The 27,540-nt window shown below is 50.0% G+C and overlaps 1 protein-coding gene across 1 annotated transcript; it reads right to left on the bottom strand.

Moving 5' to 3' along the window:
* Nucleotides 1-906: 906 nt before the first annotated feature.
* Nucleotides 907-27,467, bottom strand: CWC25 (CWC25 spliceosome associated protein homolog). Its single transcript, XM_062216428.1, has 10 exons — nt 27,293-27,467; nt 22,987-23,159; nt 12,933-13,169; nt 11,229-11,298; nt 10,650-10,777; nt 9,921-9,984; nt 8,969-9,180; nt 8,373-8,471; nt 3,579-3,740; nt 907-2,281 (listed from the first exon to the last, which is right to left on the bottom strand). Exons 1-10 carry the CDS (start codon nt 27,308-27,310, stop codon nt 2,167-2,169), a joined length of 1,278 nt encoding a protein of 425 aa, XP_062072412.1. The 5' UTR covers nt 27,311-27,467; the 3' UTR covers nt 907-2,166.
* Between the last annotated feature and the right edge of the window lie 73 nt (nt 27,468-27,540).

Here is a 27,540-nt window from a genome sequence, read left to right as displayed (position 1 = left end):
CGGCCCCAGGCCTCCCCCGGACCGATCCCCACCCCCGCTGCCTCACCGCGCCATGGTCGCGCCCGTCCCGTTACCTCCCCACCCCGCCCGGGTGGTTGCGTCCGCCCCACGCCCCGCCCTCCCCGCCCCGCCCCAGGGAGCCGGCCGGTCCGCTCCGCAGCCCGCCCCGCAGTCACCAAGCCCTGTCCCCCCGCCGGAGTGGTACTGCCCGTCCCCGCCAGCCCCTCCTCCCCGGGCCTGACAGGAGCCGGGCCGGCCTGCGCACGCCTCAGAGCCCCGCGCCGGAGCCGGAAGGGGAACAGAGAAGGGCAGGTGTCGCTGTGTACTGCGGGAAAGGGTCCCCTGTCCGGGACCCCACAAAAGCCAGGCTTCGGCTCGTTCTCTCAATCCGGACTGCCAAGATGGCTGCCGCGCCACAGCTCCGTGAGGGGGAGGCGGGGTGGGACGTACCATCCCCACCCCGGGGGAGACGGGAGAACGCAGGGGGGAAAAGGAAGTCCAGCCTGGAAAACCAAGGAACGCCCCCTCGCCCCACCCAAGCGTGGATCTTCCCACTCCCCCGGACCGAGGGCGCGCTCCACTCGTGGGGCACGCCCCTTTCCCCCAGGACCAATGGGAGGAGTGGGCCGGGAACCCAGGGTTTTATGAATGGGTCCCGTGCCCACCCACCTGTCGCCTGGCCTCCACAGGCCGAAGGGTCTAGTTAAGACGCTGCTGGCGCAGCGGCCACCTACCCCGAAAACCGTCTAAATATCTGGCTCACTTGAGATGTTTGAGTAAACTGCTCGGGCTTTGTTACATAATTCCTCGGGGAGGAAGAACCTCCTATATTCGATACAAATCACCAGTCAACATTGTTCCCGGGGCAGGAATTCATAAACCCAGTACTCCAAACGTGGTCTCTCTTTAAACAGTTACAAAAATAAATGTAACCTTTATTACTCAGTAATAAAAACCATAATTAGCCATAGCATAGGGAATCAGGATGAGGTGATGAAGTGACTTCAGAGTTATGTTACGTTCTCTCTGGGAAAGACTGGTTTTAAGCATGGAAGTGCCTGGCTTCGTAAGTGCTCAAAAATATATATCCGAATATGTTTTAAGCACAAATAGGAATTAACAAAACAAGAACCTAGCTCACCCAAGGTGTGTATCCAGAGTCCCTAGGAGTTTACTGGACAAACGAGGCTTCAGGTCAAAACAGAAGGGAAAGGGTGAAGACGAGAAAGTAGCCTCGGGGGGGTTTTTTAAACACAAGACTAAAAAAGACTAGCAAACAACTCCTGAAAGCCCAGACCCTACTAAGACTACTACATGATAAAAGAGGCCAGGAAATAAACAGCTTCCATTTTATTTCCTTTAGGAGCCAGGAAGCGCACTGGCAATCTTCCTGACTCCTCACATCCTGACTGCGCCACTAGACTGCAGCATGGAAGCCGAGCAGCAGTAAGGGGGAGATCTCTGGATTCCATCCACAAACCTGGGCTCCTCCTACACCTGCTGGATTCAGAGAGAACAACTGACCTGCCTTAACCTGTTACCCACCAACAAGGGTCAACAGTAAAGGCATTTACCAAAGTAGTCTCACAAAGCATTTAAAAAAAAAAAAAAAAAAAAAAAGCATGTAGAAATCATACATTTATACATATGTACAGTTTTCAGCTCAAAAGACCAAAGAGTTCACAGTTCATCCAGGGCTTTTGTACTGCTTCCCCTTCCAGACTGTTTGCCACTGCCTTGGCTCTCCCTAGCCTGACATTATCCGGTCACATTATCTACTAAGTCAAGTAAATGTTCACTTGTACACCATCTAGCGGGGTGATTTTGAAGAGGGTTCTGAGAAGCGCAGTCTACACGCAGGTAGACATGGCCTGTCACAACCCAGGGAGCAGTCTCCCAGCAGGATGAGGTCCAACACCACCGGTTACAGACACAGGCAAAGCCCATTCTGCACCCAAGCAGCCATTACTAATGGTCTCCTACAGGGTTCTACCAAGGGTTCGCCCAAGAAGTGAGCTGGTTCAGGAATCCATGGGAGAAGGTCACTTTGAACAGTGGTAGTTTAACATCTGTGGAAGAAGTCATCTGAACTCTTATAAAGAGAACTTTGAAGGGGTCAGCAGCCTCCCTGGAAAATTCAGGAAAACCAGTGCGAGGAGACTGTATTCATCTTTTCATGAAGTTCTTCTCCAGAGCCACCGAGGTTCTCTGTAGGGAGTAGATGTTCCGCTTGACTCGGTCCTCCAGGGAGGAAGTGGATGCGCTCTGGAGCTTCATGTGACTAAGAAGACAAGACAGGCGAATGGAAGTCAAAAACGATTTCAACTAGGCAACTACCTGGCAGAATTAGAACAAACAGGTTGCTAGCCACAGAGCAGCTGCAAAAATGCAAGCTCACTTTAGCCCATACTTAGATAACTTTCCAGTGACTCCATCTGGAAACAAGTTTTTTAAATCACTGTTCATAAGGGGAGATATATCTGTTTTGGAAAACAAGTCAAAGCTTCATTGGGAAAAGGCTTCCTGAGCCATACATTTTTATTTCAAAGGAAGGCCAAGGATTGGCACAGTGATGCAGCAGGTTAAACAGCCTGCTGCAGCACCAGAATCCCATATGGGCACCGGTTTAAGTCCCGGCTGATCCAGCTCCCTGCTGGTGGCCGGGGAACGCAGCTAAAGATGGTCCAAGCGTTTGGGCCCTGCTACCCACGTGGGAGAATTGGAAAACTGGCTCCTGGCTTCAGCCTGACCCAGTCCATCTGAGGAATGAATCAGTGGATGAAATGCTCTTTCTCGCTCACTCTTTCAAATAAATAAATCTTTATATATATACATAAATATATACATATGTGTGTGTGTGTGTATATATATATATATATATATACACACATATATAAATAAAGGCCAGGCTGGCACTGTGGTGTAGTGGGTAAAGCTGCCACCTGCAGTGCCAGTGTCCCATAAGAGCGCCAGTTCAAGTCCTGGCTGCTCTACTTCTGATCCAGTTCTCTGCTATGGCCTGGGAAAGCAGTAGAAGATGGCCCAAGTCTTTGGGCCCCTGCACCCATGTGGGAGACCAGAAGAAGCTCCTGGCAGCTCTCTCTCTCTCTCTCTTCTTTCTGTGTAACTCTTTCAAATAAATAAATAAAAAGGTCTCACACTGGAATCAGGGCATGTGGCCCAAAAGTTAAGGCGTGCACATCACACAGGGCTCCAGCTCTGGATTCCAGCTTCCTGCTAATGCAGACCCCGGGAGGCAGCAGCGATGGCTCAGGTAGTTGGGAGAACTGGATTGGGTTCCAAGCTCCCAGTCTGGCTCCAGCACAGCCCTGGCCGTGTGGGCATTTGGGGAGTGAACCAGCAGACAGGAATGTTCTTCATCTGCCTCTCTAATTAATTAAATTAACTAGATTGCTTTAGGGGGAGCCTCTCTACTGTCTGGCCAGAAGCTGGGAATGGTAACAAAGTAGCCGGAGCTGATTTCCTGTTCTCTACACAGACCCCAGAAGGCCGGGACACAGAACCAGCGCCCGCCCTGGTCAGCCTCCCGATAGCCCTGGGCGGGAAGACGCACTCACTGGAGAAACCTGCCGTCCCGGGCGCCCAGCTTCTCCAGCCGCTGCTCCCGCTCCTCGGCCTTCGCGTGCTTCCTCAGGAGGCTCAGCCGCTCCTCCTCCCGCCACTTGGCGTTTTCCATCATCTCCTGCCGTTTTCGCTCGAGTTCCTCTGCTGAGAGCTTCCTGTGCACACAGAACCCATCCTGTGAGGCCTACTTCTCTCCCAGCGAAAATCCTGAAGCTGTGCAGGCAGAGGGAAGTGGGGGCGGGAGACCCGGCTCTCCGCTCTCTCTCCAGGGAAATGCCCAGCCCACAGCAAGCCGGCCTGAGCTGCTTTCCTTCCTAACAGCCTGGTCAGGGGGTTTCACCCGGTTTCAAAGACCTTCACTGAAGGATTCCACAGATTCAGTGACCCCCAGAGTGATTACTTGGAAACAATAAACATGAAATACACTGAGGACAAACCAGAAGTCCAAACCTATGGCTGTCTACTCTACAACTTCCAGAAGAACACAGGACTAGGCCACCCCGCGAATGCCGACATCCACCGTCCACCCACTGCAGGTAATCAGAAACTCGTGGCCACAGCCCATGCATGAGGAACCACGTTAGGATTATGCCACGAGGGAGAAACTGGAATGACTCAACCTAACCTCAGAAAGTAAGAGCAAGAAGAAAAGGACGAGGTGAACCAGCTTCGTCACTACGTAACCACGGCAGGCACCCAAGCCCTTTGCTTCTTGAATGGGTGTCATATACAGGAAGAATAATATCAGAGTCCTGTAAGAGAGTGAAGCCTAATTGGGGGATACAAACTTAATACTAAAACCTGACAATGAGTTATCTTTAAGGAAATTACTGTACTCTCACCATAAGGAGAATAGAGGGGAACCTAACAGCGGGTAAGAGACGTCAACAAACTGTCACAAGACAAAGGAGTGGTGACACCTTTAGCAGACTAGAAGAAACTGAATTCTGAGTGCCCCACACTAAGGACAAGCAAGTGGACTCATACTGCAAAGTCCAGCAGAGTGGCAGGCACTAGGGTGTGGTCAGTTAGGCTGCCACCCGGGACACCCCCACACTGCAGTGAGCTCCAGCCTCAGCCACTCAGCCTCCAGTCCAGCGCCCGCTAATGTGTCTGCAAAGCAGCAGATGGTGGCTGGAGAACTCGAGTTCCAGCCACCCACAGGAGACCCAGATGGGATTCCCGTCTCCTGGCTGCAGCCTGACCCAGCCATTTGACGAATGAACCAGAGATGGATGACTCTCCCTCCTGTTCCCTTGCATTTCAAATATATAAATAAATCTTTAAAAAAAAATTCTATGGTGGATAAGAAAGACAAAGTGCGACAAATTCAAGTAAAAGCAGATGGCAAGAAATAAGAGCAAAGTATAAAGAAGCTTAGTCACGTGCTGAAAAACCATAAAACCTAAACATGCACGCACTCACAGGCATCACTAAGGGCAGCATAAATTACGGTTCACCTGAAGGGCTGAACCCATCTCCCCAGTGGAAGACTAAGTTCTGCATGTGCGCATAAGATATTCTGTGGAAGCAGAAAAATGTGTAACATACTTTGGAAAGCTGTCAGTCAAAGTGAAATCAAATCTTTTGGGGCCAGCGCCGTGGCGCAGTAGGTTAATCCTCCACCTGCAGCGCCGGCATCCCATATGGGCGCCAGTTCTAGTCCTGGCTGCTCCGCTTCTGATCCAGCTCTGCTATGGCCTGGGAAAGCAGTGGAAGATGGCCAGCCTTGGGCCCCTGCATCCACATGGGAGACCCTGAAGAAGCTCCTGGCTCCTGGCTTCGGATCAACGCAGCTCCAGCCATTGTGGCCAACTGAAGGGTGAACCAGCGATGGCAAACCTCTCTCTCTCTCTGCCTCTCCTTCTCGCTCTGTGTGTAACTCTTTCAAATAAATAAATAAGTCTTAAAAAAAAAAAAGTTTCTGTTCCCTGGAAACTTGGGAAATCAGGCAATTAAGAATTAAAAGGGGGGCTGGCACCATGGCTCACTTGGTTAATCCTCCACCTGCGGCGCCGGCATCCCATATGGGCACCGGGTTCTAGTCCCGGCTGCTCCTCTTCCAGTCCAGCTCTCTGCTGTGGCCCGGGAAGACAGTGGAAGATGGCCCAAGTGCTTGGGCCCCTGCACCAGCATGGTGATGCACCTGGCCATTTTAGGGGGTGAACCAACGGAAGGAAGACCTTTCTCTCTCTCACTGTCTAACTCTATCTGACAAATAAAAAAAGAGTTAAAAGGGACCCTCAAGTCCATGGCTCTTCTGAAAGGACAGTAAATAAAACAACTTCATTCTCAGTGTTGGCTGTACAATGGAATCACTGGGGAACCTCAGAGATATGACTTTGGGGGGGGGGTAAGCATTTGGTGTAGAAGTTGAGATGTCACTTCCCACACCCCAATTTCGTGCTGGGTTCGTGTTGCCCAATTCCAGTTGGGTTCTGCCCGATTCCAGTTTTCTGCTAATCCACACTCTGGGAGGCAGCAGGTGAGGATCCAAGTAGTTCCGTGCTCTTGGCTTCAGCCTGATGCACCCCAGCTATTGCAGGAATTGTGGTATGAACCAGCAGACTAAAGATTTCTGTGCCTCTGCCTTTCACATAGAGAAGCAAAGAAACAGACATACTGACCTCTGGTCCAACTCTAGAGATGATGATGTAATTGGGCTAGAGGATAGCCAGATAAAAAGATTGCTTTAAAAAAAATTATATTTATTTGAAAGGCAGAGTTAGAGGGAGAGGGAGAGGGAAAGAGAGTCTTCCATCCACTGATTCACTCCCCAAATGGCTACAACGGCCAGAGCTGCACTGATCTGAAGCCAGGAGCTTCTTCTGAGTCTCCCATTCGGGTGCAGGGGCTCAAGGACTTGGACCATCTTCTACCGCTTTCCCAGGCCATAGCAGAGAGCTGGATCAGAAGTGAAGCAGCTAGGACTTGCAACAGCGTCCATATGTGATGTTGGCACTGCAGGCGGCGGTTTAACCGGCTATGGCACAGCGTTGGCCCAGGATTGCTTTTTAAGTATCCCAGGTATTTCTAACGTACAGCTAATTTATTTAGCAGCACTGGTCCAGGGGCTGGCATTGTGGCGCAGCAGGTTAAGCTACCACCTGCAATGCTGGCATCACATATGAGCACTGGTTCAAGTCCCAACTGCTCTACTTCAGATCTAGTTCCCTGCTAATGCATGGCCCATGTGCTTGGACCTCTGACATACACATGAGAGATCCAGTTGAAGCTCCTGGCTCCTGGCTTTGGCCTGGTCCAAGCATGGCCATTGCAGCCATCTGGGGAAGTGAACCAGCAGATGGAAGATCTCTCTCTATCTCTCCCTCTCTCTGTAACTCTTTCAAATAAATAAAGTCTTAAAAAAAAAAAAAAAAAAAAAAAAGGCAGGCCGGCACCGTGGCTTAACAGGCTAATCCTCCGCCTTGCGGCGCCGGCACACCAAGTTCTAGTCCCGGTTGGGGCACCGGACTCTATCCCGGTTGCCCCTCTTCCAGGCCAGCTCTCTGCTATGGCCCGAGAAGGCAGTGGAGGATGGCCCAAGTCCTTGGGCCCTGCACCCCATGGGAGACCAGGAGAAGCTGATCCTGGCTTCGGATCAGCGAGATGCGCCGGCCGCAGCGGCCATTGGAGGGTGAGCCAACGGCAAAAAGGAAGACCTTTCTCTCTGTCTCTCTCTCACTATCCACTCTGCCTGTCAAAAAAAAAAAAAAAAAAAAAAAAAAAAAAAAAAAAAAGCAGCCGCAGCAGCACTGGTCCATACCTTGCAACCTAGAGACAGTCTTTCATGCACAGAGCCAGCTCTGCAGGTCCCAGGGCTGCCCCCACCCCACCCCGTGCTCTCTCTGGCCCACTCCTCACCCAACCCAAATTCTCAGGATTTCTAACCCAAGGGGAGCATCCTCTTTCCCTTTCAGTGGATGCCTGGAGAGAGAAATGTGGTTTTTTGTTTTTGTTTTTGTTTGACAGGCAGAGTGGACAGTCAGAGAGAGACAGAGAGAAAGGTCTTCCTTTGCCGTTGGTTCACCCTCCAATGGCCGCTAAGGCTGGCACACCGCGCTGATCCAAAGGCAGGAGCCAGGTGCTTCTCCTGGTCTCCCATGCGGGTGCAGGGCCCAAGCACTTGGGCCATCCTCCACTGCACTCCCGGGCCACAGCAGAGAGCCGGCCTGGAAGAGGGGCAACCGGGACAGAATCTGGCGCCCTGACCGGGACTAGAATCCGGTGTGCCGGCGCCGCAGGCGGAGGATTACCTATTGAGCCGAGGCGCTGGCCGAGAAATGTGCTTTTAAGATTCTCCGTGGAATCTCTGAAAATTAGCACACTTAGAGATGGCAGAGACAGCCACTCAGCAAGTGTTCACTAAGCTGAAGCTCTTTACTTTGTCCTCACAACATGCTGTACATGAGGAGGAAGACCACTAAAGGCTGACAAGCTGGGGGCCAGTGTTTAGCCTAGCAGTGTGGATGCTTGTGTCTCCTATCAGAGCACCTGGGTTCTAAGCCTGGCTCCAGCTTCCTCCTGATGCAGATACTCGGAGGCCACAGTGAAGGCTCGAGTAACGGATTCCTGACACCCACATGGGACATCTGGACTGAGTTCCTGGATCCTAGCTTCAGCTTGGCCCAGCTCTGTCAAGGGGATCTGGAAAATGAACCAGCAGAAGGAAGACCTCTCTCTCTGCCTTTCAAATAAATAAATAAATATTTAACTAGGCCTCATTTAAGCCACCCTGGGTTGGTGCCCACAGTGTCTGAAATTAACCTCCAGGGCTCCTGACTCACCTGGTGTATCCAGGAGCATGCCGCCTTTGGTAGACTTCTTTTTTAGGTGATGGGCTCTTAGTCTGGCCTCGTTCTCGTTTGTTTACCTTAGAGTTGTGCCTGTAATGGTCACGGGGGGGAAAGTCTTTTCAATTCAGGAGCTTATAATTTACCCCCCAAGGAATGGAAGGAGAGCTAATAGTCACAGAATTACGATCTGAATGGACAAGAATAGAGGGCAAAGTGGAAGAAAAACAAAGGCATAGGGATTCCTAAGATTTTATATAAACTTACCCTAGAGATTTTACTAGCACAGCTTACTCCTACAAACATATGATTCTGGGGGCCTGAGCTTTATTGAGGAGGGGAAAAAATAATTTAAAAGTAACCAATAAGGGTAGATGTACCCTGCAGTTTTCTAATCATAAAACTCCAATTTATTGTGTCTTTATGTATCATAAATGATACTATGTCAAATGTGTTGTTTTTAACATAATTAAACACACAATTTTAAAACCAGAAAAAATAAAGTAGCCGCCAAGCAAACAGTAGGCAGAGTATCGCTAATGGGGAACAGCTGCTGTGACCAGGTCCCCTCCCAGCAGAATCTCACTCACAGTTTGCTGGGCCTTGGGGACCGTGACCTTCCGCCTGGGGATCGAGACCTCCTGTCCCGGAGCCCTGCATCCCTGCTGCTCTTCTTGCTGGCGTGTCTCGGGGGTGAAGAAGAGGAGCTTCTGGATCTGGATCGGTTCTTCATCCGATGCACACCTCTTTGCTCTGCCATCAAAGGGTCCTGCGGTCCCTGGTTTCGGTCAGAGTTCCTGACCTGTATCATTAAGGAAAGAAAGAGAAGCTACTAAGAGGAAACCGCAGCAGTTCAGAGAAGATGAGTGAACAAGGAAGAGAACGAGCAATGAGGTCTGGTAAGGAACAACAGAGAAAGAGCACAGAGGACTGGACACGCTTGGGAACAGTATCTCTAGAACCCCCTGGAAGGATGAACCCCCGTCCCAAGCACCTAGATTGGCTTGGCTTTTATAACCCAAGGAAGTGTCAGAGGCAGAGGCATGCAGGACAGGACCTACGACTGGAACTACAGTGATGTACGTTTGTCTGAAGGCATTAACCTGGGGTACAGCAGTTAAGTCACTGTTTGCGATGTCTTCAATCCCATATCAGAGTACCTGGGACTGAGTCTAGGCTACACCACTTCCACTTCAGCTGCCTGCTAAGGTGCACCCTGGGAGGCAGATGATGTTTCAAATACTTGGGTTTCTGCCACCCACCCACCCACATGGGAGATCTGGATTGAAACACAGACTGGTGGCTTCAGGCTGACCAGGTCCCAGCTGTCGCAGGCATCGGGGAGTGAACCAGTGAATGAAAGATCTCTGTCTCATCTCTCTGCCTCTCAAATAAATGAATACTAAGGAAGCTCAGCGACAAGGATCAGGCCTGTTCCCCAGCAGCCCCAGTCTTCCCCATCTAAACTCCCTGCATCTGCAGCTGTCCGGGCACCCCACTGCACAGCCCCACAGCCACTCCTTTGAGAAGCCCGATCCCTACCTGTAAGCCATATCCAGGGACTCTGGACAAAACGGGGACAGAATGTGCCATCTTCTTTTGAGATCTAAGAGGATAAAATACGCACACACTCTTGCTGAAAACGTGCAAAGGTCTGCTTTCAATCCCTCACGCTGAACGTGCCTGCTGCCTCCGCTGCGACCTTTCTCAGCTCCCAGCTCCTTCTGGGCAGTGGTGGCTCTCTACTGGGGCTGTCTGCTGCAGGAAGCATCAGCACAGGCAAGTGTTTCCTGGGAAAAAATGTGGGCCGAGCAGCCCCGACGCCCAACACATCCTCCTCTCAGCTCGTGTTGCTATTCCAGGGACTAATAGTGAGTCAGCAGCAACAGTGCTGACAGTTCCCACGGGGAAGGCACGCACAACAGGCCCACGTGGACCCGTTCGCCCATTAAAAAAAAAAAGCCCACATCAAACCCACAGCAGTCCTGAGGACTCTGAAGCTGAGAGAAGAGAGAGCCACACCCAGGACGTCTGACATAGACCTGTGAGGCTGAAGTCAGCTCTGTGAGGGGTCTCTCTCCAGGCACAGAGACCACCCAAGTTAGCACCTCGGAGGAATTCCAGGGCTAGCTGGTAGCTCGGCGGGCACAGCGCACGTGTCTGAGAGCTCTCCGCTGAGAGCCAGGGCTGGCAGTTCTCGGATCCTATCTTAGGAAAGATGAGTGAACGAGCAAGGGAGTGAGTGATGAGGGCGCAGCTCGCGACACTCACCTGCCCCGGCTATGCTCGTCGTCGCTGCTGGAGCGATCGCTGCTGGAGCTTCTATGCTTGTGTTTCTTGTGCTTCTTCTTTTTCTCCTTCTTTTTCTTCTTCTCCTTTTTTTCCAGACTCATTTGCAACTGGAAAATGCCAGAACACAGCTAACAAGATTACGGAGACCCCCCACACACAGGGGACTGGGTCATGCAGACTGCCTGACTCTGCACTCCTAAAGCAGTCCAGGCCATTATGGGAAGTTTCCCGTCAACAGAGGGGAGGAGGCTGATAACCTAGCTATGCACAACCCACCACTGACCACTGAACCAAACTCGGGGAGGTGGGCCAGCAGTCTGAGCTCAGGAGCAGTTCTGAACCACTGTTGAGGAGTTTCCATTCTACGTCAAAACCAGTCCGACTCCATTGAAAGCAATCAGATACTGTAAGGGCAATCCCCCACCAGGGGATGGGCTCCAAAAGCTAACAATTTGTAAGGCCACTGTTTTTCCTCTCATAAGGTAAGAGTGAATGGACAGAAGCTGTCACATTAAGTAGCTAAAAAAATACCTAGTGCTTATTTGATGTACAACTTACCAATTCTTTGATTTTCTTCATTTTCACGGGATTATTCAATACCTCTCTTTTTTTCTCCTCCTCTTTCTTCCTAAATAGAGAAAGTAATAAAAAACACAACTCCTTTTGGAGAAAGGACTAAGTCATTATAATCTCTACCCTCCACGTAACAAACTCTTCGCCACAGACACAGGGACAGGTCCTATGCTGCAATCTACAGAGTGCTCTGGAAGCCAGAGATCTCCCCCAGATCAGCACAGGACACTGCATGTTGTGGAGAAAGCTCGCACTGGTGTATTCTTGTGCAGCCGGCGCTGTGCTGATCCGAAGCCAGGAGCCAGGTGCTTCTCCTGGTCTCCCATGGGGTGCAGGGCCCAAGGACCTGGGCCATCCTCCACTGCACTCCCGGGCCACAGCAGAGAGCTGGACTGGAAGAGGGGCAACCGGGACAGAATCCGGCACCCCAACCGGGACTAGAAGCCGGGGTGCCGGCGCCGCAGGGGGAGGATTAGCCAAGTGAGCCACAGCGCCGGCACCCTGACAAAATATTTGTAACAATTACAATATACTGAACAGATAAATAACTTTAAAAAGAATTTGCAAAAGAGAAATGTAAAAAACATTTTTCAGTGTTTAATCTTACACACTAGAAATAAAATAATGCAGGAGTTGGCATTGTGACATAGCAGGTGAAGCCACTACCTGCAATGCTAGCATTCCATATGGGCACTGGTTCATAACCTGGCTGCTCCACTTCTGATCCAACTCCCTGCTGGTGGCCTAGGAAGGCAGATGAAGACAGTCCAAGTATTTGGCCCCTGCTACCCACGTGGGATACCTAGAAGAAGCTCCTGGCTTCTGGCTTCAGCCTGGCCCAGTCCCGCCATTTAAGGAGTGGACCAGTGGATGGAAGAGTCTCTCTCTTTGTAGCTCTGACTTTACAACAAATAAATAAATCTATTTTTAAAAAAACTAATAAATAAGGCAAATTAAGCCAAAGTAAATGTTATGCATAATATGATCTCATTTAGTACCCGAAACATAGCTTTAGTTTGATTATTTGAGAGGCAGAGAAAGAGAGACAGAGAGAGTTCTCATCTGCTGGTTCACTCCCAAAATGCCCTCAGGAGCAGAGCTGAGGAGCCACAGACTCAACCCAGGTCCTCCATTTGGCTGGCAGTAACCCAAGTACTTAAGCCATCATCACCGCCTCCCAAGATCTGTGTATTAATAGGAAGCTGAAAACAAGACCTAGCGTCAAACCCAGGCACTTCAATATGGGCTATGGGTGTCTACTACTAGGCCACATGACCCCTCCTGCAGCTCTATGTTTTATGTCATATATTAGGATTTCATCTAAGAGTCTAACATTTCTTTTTAAAGGGTTCTGCTGTGTCCCTCTCCCCCAAAAAGGGGGTTCAAGCAAGTAAAAAGGCCTGTTCACCCACCCAGCCAAAATCCCAAAATTTGCAAGAATCTGACAGTCTTGCTTCTGCCTGCTATTTTTGCTTAATGGCTAAAGGAAAATGAATAAATCTGGTCTGGTACACTTGCCAACACCTTTCCACATGGCCTATGTCAGACACCCTAACAGGAGCTCTTTCTCAACATCAGGAAGCCCAGAGACAAATAATTTTGCATGGTAGGTAAAGCCCAGGGGAAACCAACTGTACAGAGAACAGAGCCTTTGCAGAGTCACAGCACCTCCGAAACAACCCCTCGTACCTGATGATGAAGAGTGGGTCCTCCCGGATTTTGCTGGCCATGTCGAGAAGGGAATTGGCACCCGAGGGGGCAAAGATGGAGCCAGGGAGAAGTCCAGTCTCAGAGGAACAGCCCGCCTCCTTCTCCTCCATCTTCTCAAAAACATACTTGTCAATGGGACGTCCCAGCAGGTACTCATCACGGTTCACCATCCCACCAGGACCCTGGTACATCCAGTCCAACTTTTCTTCTTTCTTCCTGGTTCAAAGAAAAACAACAATAACAACAAAATACAATCAAAGAATAAACAGACTCCTGCAAACCTGCATACAAACTCTGAACCGATCAGAACAGGATTCAGTCTACGACCACAGACCCTGGGCTAACCACTGGACCCCACAAGAACAGGTGGTGCTCTCACCTTCACGGAGCCTATGACTGAGTGGACATGAACACAGCTCACGAGGAAATAGCCTTCCTTGGCCTGGGGCACAGACCTTTGCCGCAGGGCCTCTAGAGCCCCCTTCGCAAAGTCTTCCCATCAAGTTTACACTTCAAAGCTGGTCTAATAACATCTGGTGTTTTATGTCATTACCTCATCGCTAAGAACCACCTCAGTACCACATGTGCAGTTGTATGCATTGTGCATTTTGGAGCTCGCTGGCACACAGGCAACTCATTATGATACCCAATGGGGAGGAGGGGTAATAAGAAAACAACAGAGCTATCCTAAGAAGGCAATGACGCTTTTAAGCCAAAAGAGGGGTACCATGTGCTCGCTTCGGCAGCACATATACTAAAAGAGGGGCACCAGATTATGTCACTGTATCAAGCCAAACAAATATTTCCCTCTGCTTCTGGAAGAAAAAAGTAGTGAGAAAATGCAATCTTCCTATGACAAACTACAAGGGCACACTGAATTCGTCACAACATGTGTAATAACATGTTCACACTACAAATGGCAAAGCAGTCTCATTAAAAGAGTATAGTCTATAACATCTTATTTGAATGATATTGTTGTTTCAAATTTTTATATCTTCGTTTTTAAGGTCACAGAACAACTCTAAGCATAAGGAATGACTTCCAATACAGGTGTTTCGCCTAGCAGTTAAGATACCCACGTCCTACAACAGTGCTCGGGCTTGGTTCCCAGCTCTGGTTCTTGACTCCAGCTTCCTGCTAATACAGACCCGAGGAGGCGGTGGTGACGGCTCAAGTAAGTGGGTTCCTACCACTCAGGAAGCAGGGATGGACTGCATTCCTGGCAGGCACAAGCTGATGTAGGCACCTGGGGAATACCCAGTGGATGGCAGCTGTCTCTCAAACAAAAACTTTTTTTTTTTTTAAAGAGTGTCTTCCTAGTTGCATGTTCAGACATTTTAAATTATTTATTTATTTATTTTTATTTGAAAGGCAGAGACAGATCCTCTATCTGCTGGTTCACTCTCCAAATACCCACAACAGCCGAGGCTGCAACCAGGAGCCCAGAACTCAATCCTGGGCCCCCACGTCAGTGACAGGGACCAACCACTTGAGCAATCATCTGCTACCACCCAGGGTGCACATTAGAAGAACAGAATTACAGGTGGAGCTGGAACTCAAATGCAGGCATCCCAAGCAATATTTTAACCAATGCACCAAATACTTGCCCCTGGACTTTTTTTTTAAGATTTATTTATTTGGAAGTCAGAATCAGGGGGGAGGGGGGAGACAGAGAGATATCTCCCACCCATTGGTTCACTTCCCAGATGGCTGCAATGGCCAAGGTGGGCCATTCGTTCCAAAGCCAACAGCCAGAAGCTTCATTTGGGTCTCACATGTGGGTGGTAAGGGTCCAAACACCTGGGCCCTCCTCTGCTGCTTTTTCTAGGCCATAGCAGGGAGCTGGATCAGAAGTGGAGCAGTGCAGACAGGAACCAGCACGCATATGGGATGCTGGCAGTGCAGGCTGCTGCTTTACCTGCTGTACCACAACACTGGCCTCCTGTCCCTGAACATTTTTAACAGGAGAAATTTAAACCAACACTGGAGAGCCTGACCCTTCAGAATTTTTTTCCTATTAAGAGGATAGGTTTGAGAAATACTACAGTCTGTAATTAAGAATCGATTGTGGGCTGCTGGGTCACTCATGCAGGTCACCCAAGACTGCTCACCCGGCTGCAGTTAAGATGGAGGCGTATGTGGGAGAGCCACACTGTGAACTGTGACCCCCGCGGTGGGACCTTTACCATGAGTGCCATGTGGTGGTGGCTTCCAGCAAGCAAAGGTGCTCCCAGCTGTCCAGTGTAAGTAAACCACAGGCCAGGAGGAAGTCTGACAGCTATTAGACAGGGCGCCACTGTCTTGAGTGAATGGGAACTGAGGCGAAAAAGGAAACACAACCAGGGCTCCACAGTGAGGAAGGAGCTCTGCGATTCGGGGAGCTCTGTTTTTCACGAGTGACAGCAGAGTGGTTCACTGCAAATCTATCACAAGTGGTGCCTTACAGGAGCCATACTGGCTTCCAGAAATGGCCCGGTGCCCATGACTGTTGGGTCTGCCAAGGCTGGTGACATTCTACTAGGCTTAATTGAAGAAGCTGGTATGCTCTTGATAGGAATTGCCACTGAGCAGTTGCCCAACAGCCCTAAGTTGGCTGAAGATCCCTCCCAGTAGCCTTCAACCCAGTTACCAATCTTAGTTTTCAGAGACTACGGACAGTATCAATAAAACTCCTTTCCTGGGCCAGTGTTGTAGCATAGTGGGTTAAGCCACCACCTACAATGCTGGCATCATATGGGCGCTAGTTTGTGTCCCAGTTACTCCACTTTCGATCCAGCTCCCTGCTAATGTTCTGGGAAAAGCAGCAGAAGACGGCCCAAGGGCTTGGGACCCTGCCACCCACGTGGGAGACTTGGAAGAAGCTCCCGGCTTTGGCCTGAACAAGCCCTGGATGTTGCAGCCATCTGGAGAGTGAAATAGCAGATGGAAAATCCCTTCTCAGTCTCAGCCACTTTCTCTGTAACTCCGATTTTTCAAATAAAAAAATAAATCTGGGGGGGGGGGGTGTGTGTGACAACTGCTTTCCTTGGATTTCTTTAAGAGAATGTGCTATACTTCAAGAAAGATTTCAGAAGATCAAGTTTTAGCCTTTTTTTAAAATCACATGTAGGACAACTATGGACAAATGAGCTGGAAAGAGACATTTAGCACTTTTGGTAATTTAAAGGAACATGGGGGAACAAATACGTGTGAAAAGATATTATGTTTATTCACTAACATTTTATATATATATATATATATATATATATATATATATATATATATATATATATATGAAATACAATGGCTTAGAAAATGAAGGACCACAGAGGGAATAACAGGACCATCACTTCCTTGGAGACTTCTCAGCCTGATTTTATGTTCTGCTATTCACACAATAAAACGTGCTAGAGGTGGGAGAAAAGTATTTGATTATGAAGAGCACACTGTATCAGCTCCTAGGGAAGTCTGAGCAGGAAGATCAGTGGTGTGTAGCATAACCTGAGAAGTTCACTTTTTTAAAAAAAGATTTATTTATTTATTTGAAAGTCAGAGTTAGAGAGAGAGAAAGAGAGAGATCAATCTTCCATCTGCTGGTTCACTCCCCAAATGGCCAGGGCTGGGCCAGGCCAAAGCCAGAAGCTTCTTCTGGGTCTCCTGTATGGGTGCAGGGGCCTAAGGACTTGGGCCATTTTCCAGTGCTCTCCCAGGCCATTAGCAGGAAGCTGTATCAGAAATAGAGCAGCTGGGACGTGCACCAGCACCCATACGGGATACTGGAATTGCAGAGATGGCTTAGCCTACTGCGTCACGGCTGCTGGCCCCAGAGAAGTTCACTTTCTTGAAAGTGAATATAGCAGAACAGCTGGGAATGCAAGTTCTAGAATCAGGCAACACGGATTTGAGGCCTGGCTGTAAAGCCAAGTAGCCACCCTAAGCTTGGAGTTCTCATCTATAAAATGGGGATAGAGTAGGCATTTGGTGCAGTGGTTAAGTCACTGCTTGGGATGCCCACATCCCATATTAGAGTGCGGGTCCAAGTCCTAGCTATTTTACTCCCCATCTAGCTCTCCACTAATGTCCCTGGAGAGCAGCAAATCATGACTCAAGTACTTGGGTCCCTGCTACGCATGTGGGAGATGTGGACAGAGTTTCAAGCTCCTGGCTTTGCCCTGGCCTGGAAGTATTTGCAGAGTGAACCAGCAGAAGGAAGATATCTATCTGTATCTCTCTGTCACTTTGCCTTTCAAATAAATTAATTAAAAAGAAAAAAGATGGCCAGTGCCGCAGCTTACTGGGCTAATCCTCCGCCTGCAACGCTGGCACCCCAGGTTCTAGTCCCATTTGGGGCACTGGTTCTGTCCCGGTTGCTCCTCTTCCAGTCCAGCTCTCTGCTGTGGCCCAGGAAGGCAGTGGAGGATGGCCCAAGTGCTTGGGCCCTGCACCTGCATGGGAGACCAGGAGGAAGCACCTGGCTCCTGGGTACGGATAGGTGCAGCAAGCCAGCTGTAGCGGCCATTTGGGGGGTGAACCAGCAGAGGGAAGACCTTTATCTCTGTCTCTCTCTTTCTCACTGTCTAACTCTGCCTGTCAAAAAAAAGAAAAGAAAAGAAAAAAGATTCAGGCAGCTGGGTTGCCTAGGTAGGCACACGAGTCAAGAAATCACCCAACAGGGCCAATGTGAGCACATGTGGTGAAGGGACTCAGGGACACTCAAAGGAGAACTGCCTGCACGCAGCCGAATATACGGAGACATGGAGTCATCACCATGTAGTAGAACACTGGCGCTAGAGGAATGAAGGCATCTCAGAGAAAAGGAAACATGTGCAAAGCCACATAACTGAAGGAAAGAAAAGACATAAGAGGAGAGGCAAAAAGGCCAGGAACCTTCTGGTAAAAGAACAAACATTTTTCTAGGGAAAATGCAACTGGGTCAAATACAGAAGAAAGAATATGCAAAATGAAAACAAATCCACCTATAAAGCAGTCACTGTATCACTCTATCCAGTGTCTTTTAAAAGTTTTACTTATTTGGGGGGCCAGCAGTGTGGCGTAGCAGGTAAAGCCACAGCCTGTGGACTGGCATCCCATATGGGCACTGGTTCAACTCCTGGCTGCTCCACTTCCAATCTAGCTCTCTGCTGTGGCTTGGGAGAGCAATAGAAGATGGCTCAAGTCCTTGAGCCCCTGTACCCACATAGGAGACTCGGAAGAGGATCCTGACATATGGAAGACCTCTCTCTCTCTCTCTGCCTCTCCTCTCTGTGTAACTCTTTCAAATAAATAAATCTTATTTTTATTTTTTATTATTTTTTATTTTTGACAGGCAGAGTGGACAGTGAGTGAGAGAGAGAGAGAGAGAAAGGTCTTCCTTTGCCGTTGGTTCACCCTTCAATGGCCGCCGCAGCCAGCGCACCACGCTGATCCGAAGGCAGGAGCCAGGTGCTTCTCCTGGTCTCCCATGGGGTGCAGGGCCCAAGCACTTGGGCCATCCTCCACTGCACTCCCGGGCCACAGCAGAGAGCCGGCCTGGAAGAAGGGCAACCGGGACAGAACCCGGCGCCCCGACCGAGACTAGAACCCGGTGTGCCAGCGCCAAATAAATAAATATAAAAAAACAATAGAAGTTTTACTTATTTTACTTCTTTGAAAGAGAGACAGAGACAGAGATCTCCCATCCACTGGTTCACTCCCACAGGACTGGCCAGGCTAAAGCCAAGAGCCAAGAATTCAATCCTGGTCACTCGTAGATAGCAGCCATCGCCTACTGCCTCCTAGGTTGCACATCAGCAGGAAGCTGGAATCAGCAGGAGAGCTGGGATCAAACCCAGGCACTCTGAAATGGGATGCCAGTGTCCAGTTAGCATCTTAACTGCTGTGCCAAACATCCACCCTCTGTCAAGTCTTAATAGGACTCAGCTAATGTCAGTCCTTCTCAGGCCCTCAGGAACAGGGCGTGCTACACAGCAGAGATCCACGGCCACAGGACTCGGCTTCTGACTCCTTTTTTTTTTTTTTTTTTTAGGATTTATTTATTTGAAAGAGTTACAGAGAGAGAGGAGAGGCAGAGAGAGAGAAGTCTTCCATCCGATAGATTGGAAATGGAATAGCCAGGACTAGAACCGGCGCCTATATGGGATGCTGGTGCTTCAGGCCAGGGCATTAACCCGCTGTGCCACAGCACCGACCCCGGCTTCTGACTCCTCTAACCAACCCACTGAGCAGCCTGGTAACTCTGGTCATTTTTATTTTATTTTATTTGAAAGGCAGAGTTGGGGAGGGGGTGGTGTAAGGCAGACAAAAAGACATTTTCCATTTGCTGGCTTACTCCCCAAATGGCCACAATGGCTGGGACTGGAACTCCATCCAGGCCTCCCAAATGGGTGGCAGGAGCCCAAATACTTGAGTCATCTTCTGCTGTTTTCCCAGGTGCCTTAGCAGGAATGCTGTATCTGAAGTGGAAGAGCAGGGACTCAAATCGGCACTCATATGGGATGCAGGCATCACCAGTCACAGCTTAACCCACTGCGCCACAATGCTGGCCCCGGGCCTGGTACTTCTATGCATCTCCATATCTTTACCTCTAAAATGGAGCTAGTAGCTTCTCGCTGTCACTCTGCATGTTCAATAAGCAAGTATTTCGGGAAGGAAAAGCATGTAAAAGCCAAACAACCTGCAGAGTTTTTTAATTGCTGTCATTAAAGATGCAGGCCAGGGCCTCCATCAAGACTGCGTTAGGATCACACCAGAACTTTTTTGAAACCACACAGGTGCCCTTGCCCCACATACCTTCTTGTCTTCTGAGAGAATCAGCTTGCATGGGCCTCCTCACATCCTTATTTACCTTCCAAACCCACTTCGAAGCTTAAGAATTAACAAACTCTAGCACCAGTGCCGCAGCTCACTAGGCTAATCCTCCTCCTGCGGCGCCGGCACACCAAGTTCTAGTTCCGGTTGGGGCGCTGGATTCTGTCCTGGTTGCCCCTCTTCCAGGCCAGCTCTCTGCTGTGGCCCAGGAGTGCAGTGGAGGATGGCCCAAGTCCTTGGGCCCTGCACCCCATGGGAGACCAGGATAAGCACCTGGCTCCTGGCTGCAGCGCACCAGCCGCAGCGGCCACTGGAGGGCGAACCAACGGAAAAGGAAGACCTTTCTCTCTGCCTCTCTCTCTCACTGTCCACTCTGTCAAAAAAAAAAAAAAAAAAAAAAAAAAAAAAAAACACGCACACACACACACACACAGGTGGGCATTTGGTACAGCATTTAAGACATCACTTAGGTTGGCTCTGCTCCTGACTCTAGCTTCCTGCTTATGTGCACCCTGGGAGGCAGCCAGGTGATTGCTGGGTCCTATACCTACAAGAGAAAATCAAATTCAGTTCCCAGTGCCTGGCTTTGACCTGGCCCATCCCAGCTACTGTGGGCATTTGAGGAGTGAACCCGTGAATGAGTCACTTCTGGCTGTCTTCTGCTCTGTGTCTCTGCCTTTCAAATCAATAAATTTTGTTTTTAAATTTAATTTAAAAAAATTTTAATTTCAAAATAATTTTACCTTTTGTTAGTGTGAAATTAAACTCTTATGATTCTTGGATATTCACTCTAAAATCAATATATTTTAAATTCAAGGGTTTGGGGCCAGCGTTGTAGTGCAACAGGTTAAACCACCACCTACAAGCACCAGTTCAACTCCTAGCAACTCCACTACTGATCCAGCTCCCTGTCAATGCATCTGAGATAGCAGCGGAAGATGGCCCAAGTACTTGAGCCCACCATCCACATGGGAAACCCAGATGGAGTTCCTGGCTCCTGGCTTAAGCCTGGCCCAACCCTGACTGCTGCTGCCATTTAAGGAGTGAACCACGAATGACAGATTTTCTGTGTCTCTTGCTCTTTCAAATAAATACATAAATCTTTAAAATTAAATCAAAGGTTCATAAAATATAAAATTCCACATATCACACTATGTATTCACTTTATAAGTTACCTAGGATTTAAACCTAACCTGTGAAATTTCTTTAAATTATAATATAGAGTACATAATCTACATGAACTATGTACAGTTAAGTTATGTCTGTGGTGAAAAAAACTTCTCTTATTTATGTATTAACATCCTGATGAATGTATTGTATTGGATTTGGAAATTCTAAAATTCCATTTATTTTACTTCCAAATTTCATACATTCAGTCAGAATAGCCTTCTCCCAATCCATTTTCCTAAAAGAGTGTCTTAGGCAGGCTTAAGTCCACATCTTTTCCACAAACCAAAACAGCCTCAGAAATATACAACCTTGACCATCACAAATCTGCGAGTGGTGAAATGCCTGAGGAGAGGTCCAGCAGCTGGTGGGGCCGGGTGCCCTACAGCACCCTGAGGCCCTGCCCCTGCGGACAGCAGCGAGGAGAACACAGGCGACTGCATCGTCACCCGTCTGTAGCTTTCACTTCACCTGGACTGAGGAACGCACTGTGTATTTTACGCGTTTTGTTTCCCAGAACATATTCACTCCTATCTCGTTTGTTGAGAGAGCAGGTAATTATTCAGTGCTGCTCCTAGGCTGTCGGAGGGTCACACAAGACACAGCGGGGCCCATGGCGCAGTAGTGCAATCCTCCGCCTGCAGCACTGGTATCCTATATAGGAGCCGCTTCTAGTCCCAGCTGCTCCTCTTCCAATCCAGCTCTCTGCCGTGGCCTGGGATAGCAGTAGAAGATGGCCCAAGTGCTCAGGTCCCAGCACCCCGCACCCACATGGGAGACCAGGAAGAAGCACCTGGCTCCTGGCTTCAGATTGGCACAGCTCCAGCCATTGCAGCCATTTGGGGAGTGAACCAAAGGAAGGAAGACCTTACTCTCTGTCTCTCCTTCTCACTGTCTGTAACTCTACCTCTCAAATAAATAAAATAGATCCTTTAAAAAAGGAGGGGGGGGGGAGGGCAGGCAGCTGGCACTGTGGCATAGGGGGTCAAAGCCCTGGCCTGATGCACCAGCATCCCACATGGGTACCAGTTCTAGTCTCGGTTGCTCTTCTTCCATTCCAGCTCTCTGCTATGGCCTGGGAAAGCAGCAGAAGATGGCCCAAGTCCTTGGGCCCCTGCACCCACGTGGGAGATCCGTAAGAAGCTCCAAGCTCCTGGTTCCTGGCTTCGGATCAGTGCAGCTCTGGCCATTGCGGCCATCTGGGGAGTGAACCAGCAGATAGAAGACTCTGTCTCTATCTCTCTCTGTAACTATCTTTCAAATAAACAAATAAATCTTAAAAAAAAAAAAAAAGAAGAAGAAGATACTGCCACACGCCATTCCCCTTGTCCCACAGGACCTCACTGCCCCTGACGGGCTGCAGTACATCAACAGCAGTGGACTGAGGCCCCCACACACAGAGGCAGGGCAACTGCAGCCACCCTCAGTCACAGCTACCGACTCAACCGCCTACAATGAGCACGGCCTCCATTGCACTTGACCTGCTGTTATTTCATCTGATCCCCAACAAACTTAAGGACTTGGAACCTGGATTCCCTTGGTTCTACTGAAATAACCAGGGCACCCAGACTTGCTCCTGGCTGCACAGCTAGCATGTGTGAAGCCAGCGTTAGGGCCCAGGAGACTCTAACTGCAAAACCCATGCTCTTGGGGCCATGCTGTGGCGTAGTGGGTAAAGTTGCTGCCTGCGACACCAGCATCCCACATGGGCACTGGTTAGAGTCCTGGCTGCTCCACTTCTGATCCAGTTCCCGGCCAGTGCACTTGGAAAGCAGCAGAAGATGGCCTGAGTACGAGGGCCCCCACACCCACGTGGAATACCCAGAAGAAGCTCCTGGCTTCTGACTTTGGATTAGGCCAGCTCCAGCCACTGTGGCCATTTGGGGAATGAAGCAGCAGATGGAAGACCTCTGTCTCTCCTTCTCTTTCTGTAGACTCTGCCTTTCAAATAAACAAATTAAAACAAAATAAAACAAAGCACCCATGCTCTTAAGCACTCAGCTGCCACACAGCAGGTGGAGGAGGTCCCCCCAGGCAAATGCACAACCGCCTGCACCAGAGGCCACCAGCCCTCGCGTACTTGACGGCACCGACGTCCTCGGCGTAGCGCTGCATCTCCTCCCGGGCCCTCTCCTCTCGCAGCTCCCGCTGGAGCTCCTCAATCTTCTTCCGCTCAGCCTCATGCTTCTGCTCAGCCTTCCACACTTTCTCCACATTGCGCAGGGTCTGCGGGTGCCAGCTCTTCTTCAGATTCTGTAAACGAGAGGAGGGGAAGCTCGGGGAATGTAACTGGCCCCGCCTCACTCACCCATCCCACAACAATCCACATGCAGCAGATGTAGGGTGGGCTGCGGCACGCTCGAGTATATAAAGCTTCAGGAGAGAACAGGTCCTTCCTGCGCTCCCACAAACACTTAACTGCATACAAGTCCCCCAAGACAGGAGGACTGAGGCAGGGAGCGGGGAGGCACATACTGTGAAAAGCAATGGAACTCAGGCTCCTCTGGTACTGAGCATTTTTTTTTAAACCAAGAGCTCCAAAATGCTACCCCTCTCTCCAAACTCCTACAAATATTGAAGCCGACTCACTAATAAATGTGGGAAAGCAGCAGAAAATGGCCCAAGCACTTGGGCTCCTGCCACCCACATGGGAGATCCAGATGAATCCCTGGGGAGTGAATCAGCAGGTGGAATCTCTCTCTCTCCCTGTAACTCTGCCTTTCAAATAAACCTTTAACAAACAAAAAGGCCCTCAACTCAGCTCTCCCACATGGCTGGCAGGACCCAAGCATCAGTGTGGCCTGCACAGTGCACATCAGAGGAAGCTGGAACCGAAGCTGAGTCAGGACTCAGGCTCTCCCACAGGGGCTGCGGGCATCTTAGCCCCCAGGCTGAAAGCCCGTTGGACACCACTCTAATGAACACACCCTGTCTGACCTCAAGCCCACTTCACTCCTAAGTCCCCACACTTGCCTGGTTACAACCCACCTGAGACACCTTTCAACTTTCCTCCCCAGGAACCTCCCCTGGGTTCTGAACCCCCCTTTACCCTCAAAGAATGCTGCTTCTTGCTCTCCTCCCATCATCAGCCTTGCAGTTCCTCAAGCAGGGAAAATTTCCTGGAGGAAACAACTAAGAATTATGATAAATTGGCCTGCTGATGTGGGAAGTCAGGAGTACAGAGACCAGAGGAAAGAGAGAGAACCCAGCACATGTCACTCTATGTGGCTGGGAGAGGAGCACCAGCTGGTGGGAGTAGGGGTTCCGGATTAAGCCAACTATGAAAGGAGATAAAGGACCTTAAAGCCATGAGAAGAAATTGTACTTTAGCCTGCTGACAGCAGGAAACAAACTGTCAAATGCAGGTGAAAGCATCACTAGTCATCATGTGAAAAACAGACCGGAGAGAGCTGGCGCCATGGCACAGTGGGTAAAAGCCACCGCCTGCAGTGCCGGTATCCCAATTGGGCGCTGATTCAAGTCCCGGCTGCTCCACTTCTGGTCCAACTCTCTGTTATGGCCTGGGAAAGCAGCAGACGATGGCCCAAGTGTTTGGGCCCCTGCATCTGCATGGGAGACCAAGAAGCTCCTGGCTTCTTATCAGCTCTAGCCATTGTGGCCATTTGGGGAGTGAACTAGCGAATAGAAGACCTCTCTCTCTGACTCTGCCTCTCTGTAACTCTGCCTTACAAATAAATAAATACACATTTAAAAAGAGCAAACAGATAAATAATGTTATAAAAAAAAAAAAAAAACAGATTGGAGAGAGCCAAGACTACAGATTAGGAAACTCATTAAGAAGAGTAAGTGACGGTCTGGCGCTGTGGTGTAATAGGTTAAACCTTCGCCTGCAGTGCCCAGGCATCCTATATGGGTGCCAATTCGAGTCCCGGATGCTCCACCTCCAATCTAGCTCCCTGCTCATGGTCTGGGAAAGCAGTAGAAGACAGGCTAAGTCCTTGGGACCCTGCACCCCACAAGGGAGACCCAGAAGAAGCTCCTGGCTTCTGATCAGCCCAGCTCTAGCTGCTGCAACCATTTGGGAAGTGAGCCAGTGAATGGAAGACCTCCCTCTGTAACTCTGCCTCTCAAATAAATAAATCTTTAAAAAAAAAAAAAACTAAATGAGAAAATACACACAAGAACCTGGCCTGTGGAGAGTGCCACTGAGCACTCCTGTTCTTCCTTTTCCTTCTCCCTTCTTTTTATGAGCTGGGTCTGTCCTGTCATCCCCCCGTCCTCCCCCGACACCCCTCCCTGTCCTACGGTCTTCCCTTCCCTCTGTCCCTCAACTTCAGGTGACTCTGCCCACCAGGGGACATGTGGTGATGTCTGGAGAAATTGTTGATTGTCACTCCGGGGAGAGTGACATTTAATGGCATTTAATGGCTAGAGGCCAGGGATGCTGCTAGAGATCCTACAATGCACAAGACAGGCCGCCACCATCACCTCACACATCCTTACCCACAAAAACCAGCTGGCCCAAACTGCCAATAGCTCTGAGGTGGAGAAACCCTGGATCAGTGTTCCTGGCAGTTGCCTGAAAAAAACAGCCTAAACTAAACAGACCATTATGGGCCCTAGAACTTATCCTATTGTGATCAGTTCCAACAGGGCTACTGCACAGGTGGCTAAGCTGATGTATTTGCTGATTGGATTTGCTTCATTTCCAAGAGGTTAGTATTCTACTGATCATACACTCACTCTTGAGCATATATGTGCCCTACTTGGGGCCTTAACCCCTACAAATGAATTTCAAATTAAGAAAAACTGTCACTTTAGAATGGTAGTAGGGGCCGGCGCCATGGCTCAACAGGCTAATCCTCCGCCTAGCGGCGCCAGCAAACTGGGTTCTAGTCCCGGTCGGGGCGCTGGATTCTGTCCCGGTTGCCCCTTTTCCAGGCCAGCTCTCTGCTATGGCCCAGGAGTGCAGTGGAGGATGGCCCAAGTGCTTGGGCCCTGCACCCACATGGGAGACCAGGAGAAGCACCTGGCTCCTGCCTTCAGAACAGCACGGTGCGCCAGCCGCAGCAACCATTGGAGGGTGAACCAACGGCAAAAGGAAGACCTTTCTCTCTGTCTCTCTCTCTCACTGTCCACTCTGCCTGTCAAAAAGTAAAAAGTAAAAAAAAAAAAAAAAAAAAAAGAATTGTACTAGGGCTGGCGCTGTGGCATAGTGGGCTAAAGCCTCCTCCTGCAGCACTGGGACCCCATTTGGGCACCGGTTCAAGTCCCGGCTGCTCCTTTTCCGATCCAGTTCTCTGCTATGGCCTGGGGAAGCAGCAGAGGATGGCCCAAGTGGATGGGATGCTGCACCCACATGGGAGACCTGGAAAAAGATCCTGGATCATGGCTTCGGATCAACCCAGCTCCAGCCACTGCAGCCACTTGGAGAGTGAACCATTGGGTGGAAGACCTCTCTCTCTGACTCTCCCTCTCGCTCTAACTCTACCTCTCAAAATAAATAAATTTTCCGCCTTGCAGCGCCGGCAAACCGGGTTCTAGTCCCAGTTGGGACGCTGGATTCTATCCCGGTGGCCCCTCTTCCAGGCCAGCTCTCTGCTGTGGCCCGGGAAGGCAGTAGAGGATGGCCCAAGTCCTTGGGCCCTACACCCGCATGGGAGACCAGGAGAAGCACTTGGCTCCTGGCTTCGGATCAGCACGATGCGCTGGCCGCAGCGGCCATTGGAGGGTGAACCAACGGCAAAAAGGAAGACCTTTCTCTCTGTCTCTCTCTCTCACTATCCACTCTGCCTGTCAAAAAATAAATAAATAAATAAATAAAAAATTTTTTAAAGAAAGAACTGTATCTATGAAGTACATGAATTCTGTTCTCTGTATATTAATAAAACAAACTGTCACATAACATAAGTGCTATGAATTCAGAAGAAAGCTCTGTCAGTACAGATCAGAATGCAACACGGAAGAAGGAATGAAAGTGAGAAAGGTGGGCTTAAAATGGACCCCTTAAAAATGGCCTGGCTCAGGACCAGGGGGCACCGGGCGCAAACTCCTAGAGACCAGCCTCTCAACTCCTGGCTAAGGAAAGGGGCTGTATCCCAAGAAAATATACACAAAGCAAAGGACACGACAGGGCCTCGACGTCTGACTCCTTCCCTAACCGTGGTTCCAACTGTCCCCCTCCCGTCCCACCTCCCACAATTTCCAGCCGCTACGGCCCTGACCCCGACAGCCACCCTTCGCGACACACGTCGCAACACCTCCCCCCCAAATCGCAGCTCCGTCTCCCCGCGGACCTAACGACCCCTCCTGCCAAAGGCAAGGCTTCGTTGCCATGGTTACCCACCTCCTCTCCCTCCACCTCCCACTCCCACCCCTGCCATGTTCCAGTCGGTATCTCCGGCCTCAGGCCTAGCTCCACTTACCAGGTCTCCGCCCCCCATGATGCTGGCGACGTTTCCTCACTACGCAGATCTGAAAGACTCAGGGAGGATCCGAGGAAAGACAGAGAAATACTTCAGGGACACCTGAGCAGGATCTAGTCCCGAGAGACGCCGGCCGCCTCCTTCCCCGCTAGATGTAGGGGCCACTTCCGGGAGCAGCGTCATCTCCCCGCGTCGGCGTCGCGGGGCGGTGACGTTCACGACGCTGTCGCGCAGTGTGACGGTGGCCT

Source organism: Lepus europaeus, chromosome 18 (assembly GCF_033115175.1).
Source record: "Lepus europaeus isolate LE1 chromosome 18, mLepTim1.pri, whole genome shotgun sequence".
Classification (NCBI taxonomy): Eukaryota; Metazoa; Chordata; class Mammalia; order Lagomorpha; family Leporidae; genus Lepus; species Lepus europaeus.
The sequence above is the reverse complement of the archived record's forward strand: the minus strand, read 5'-3'. Positions and strand labels throughout refer to the sequence as shown.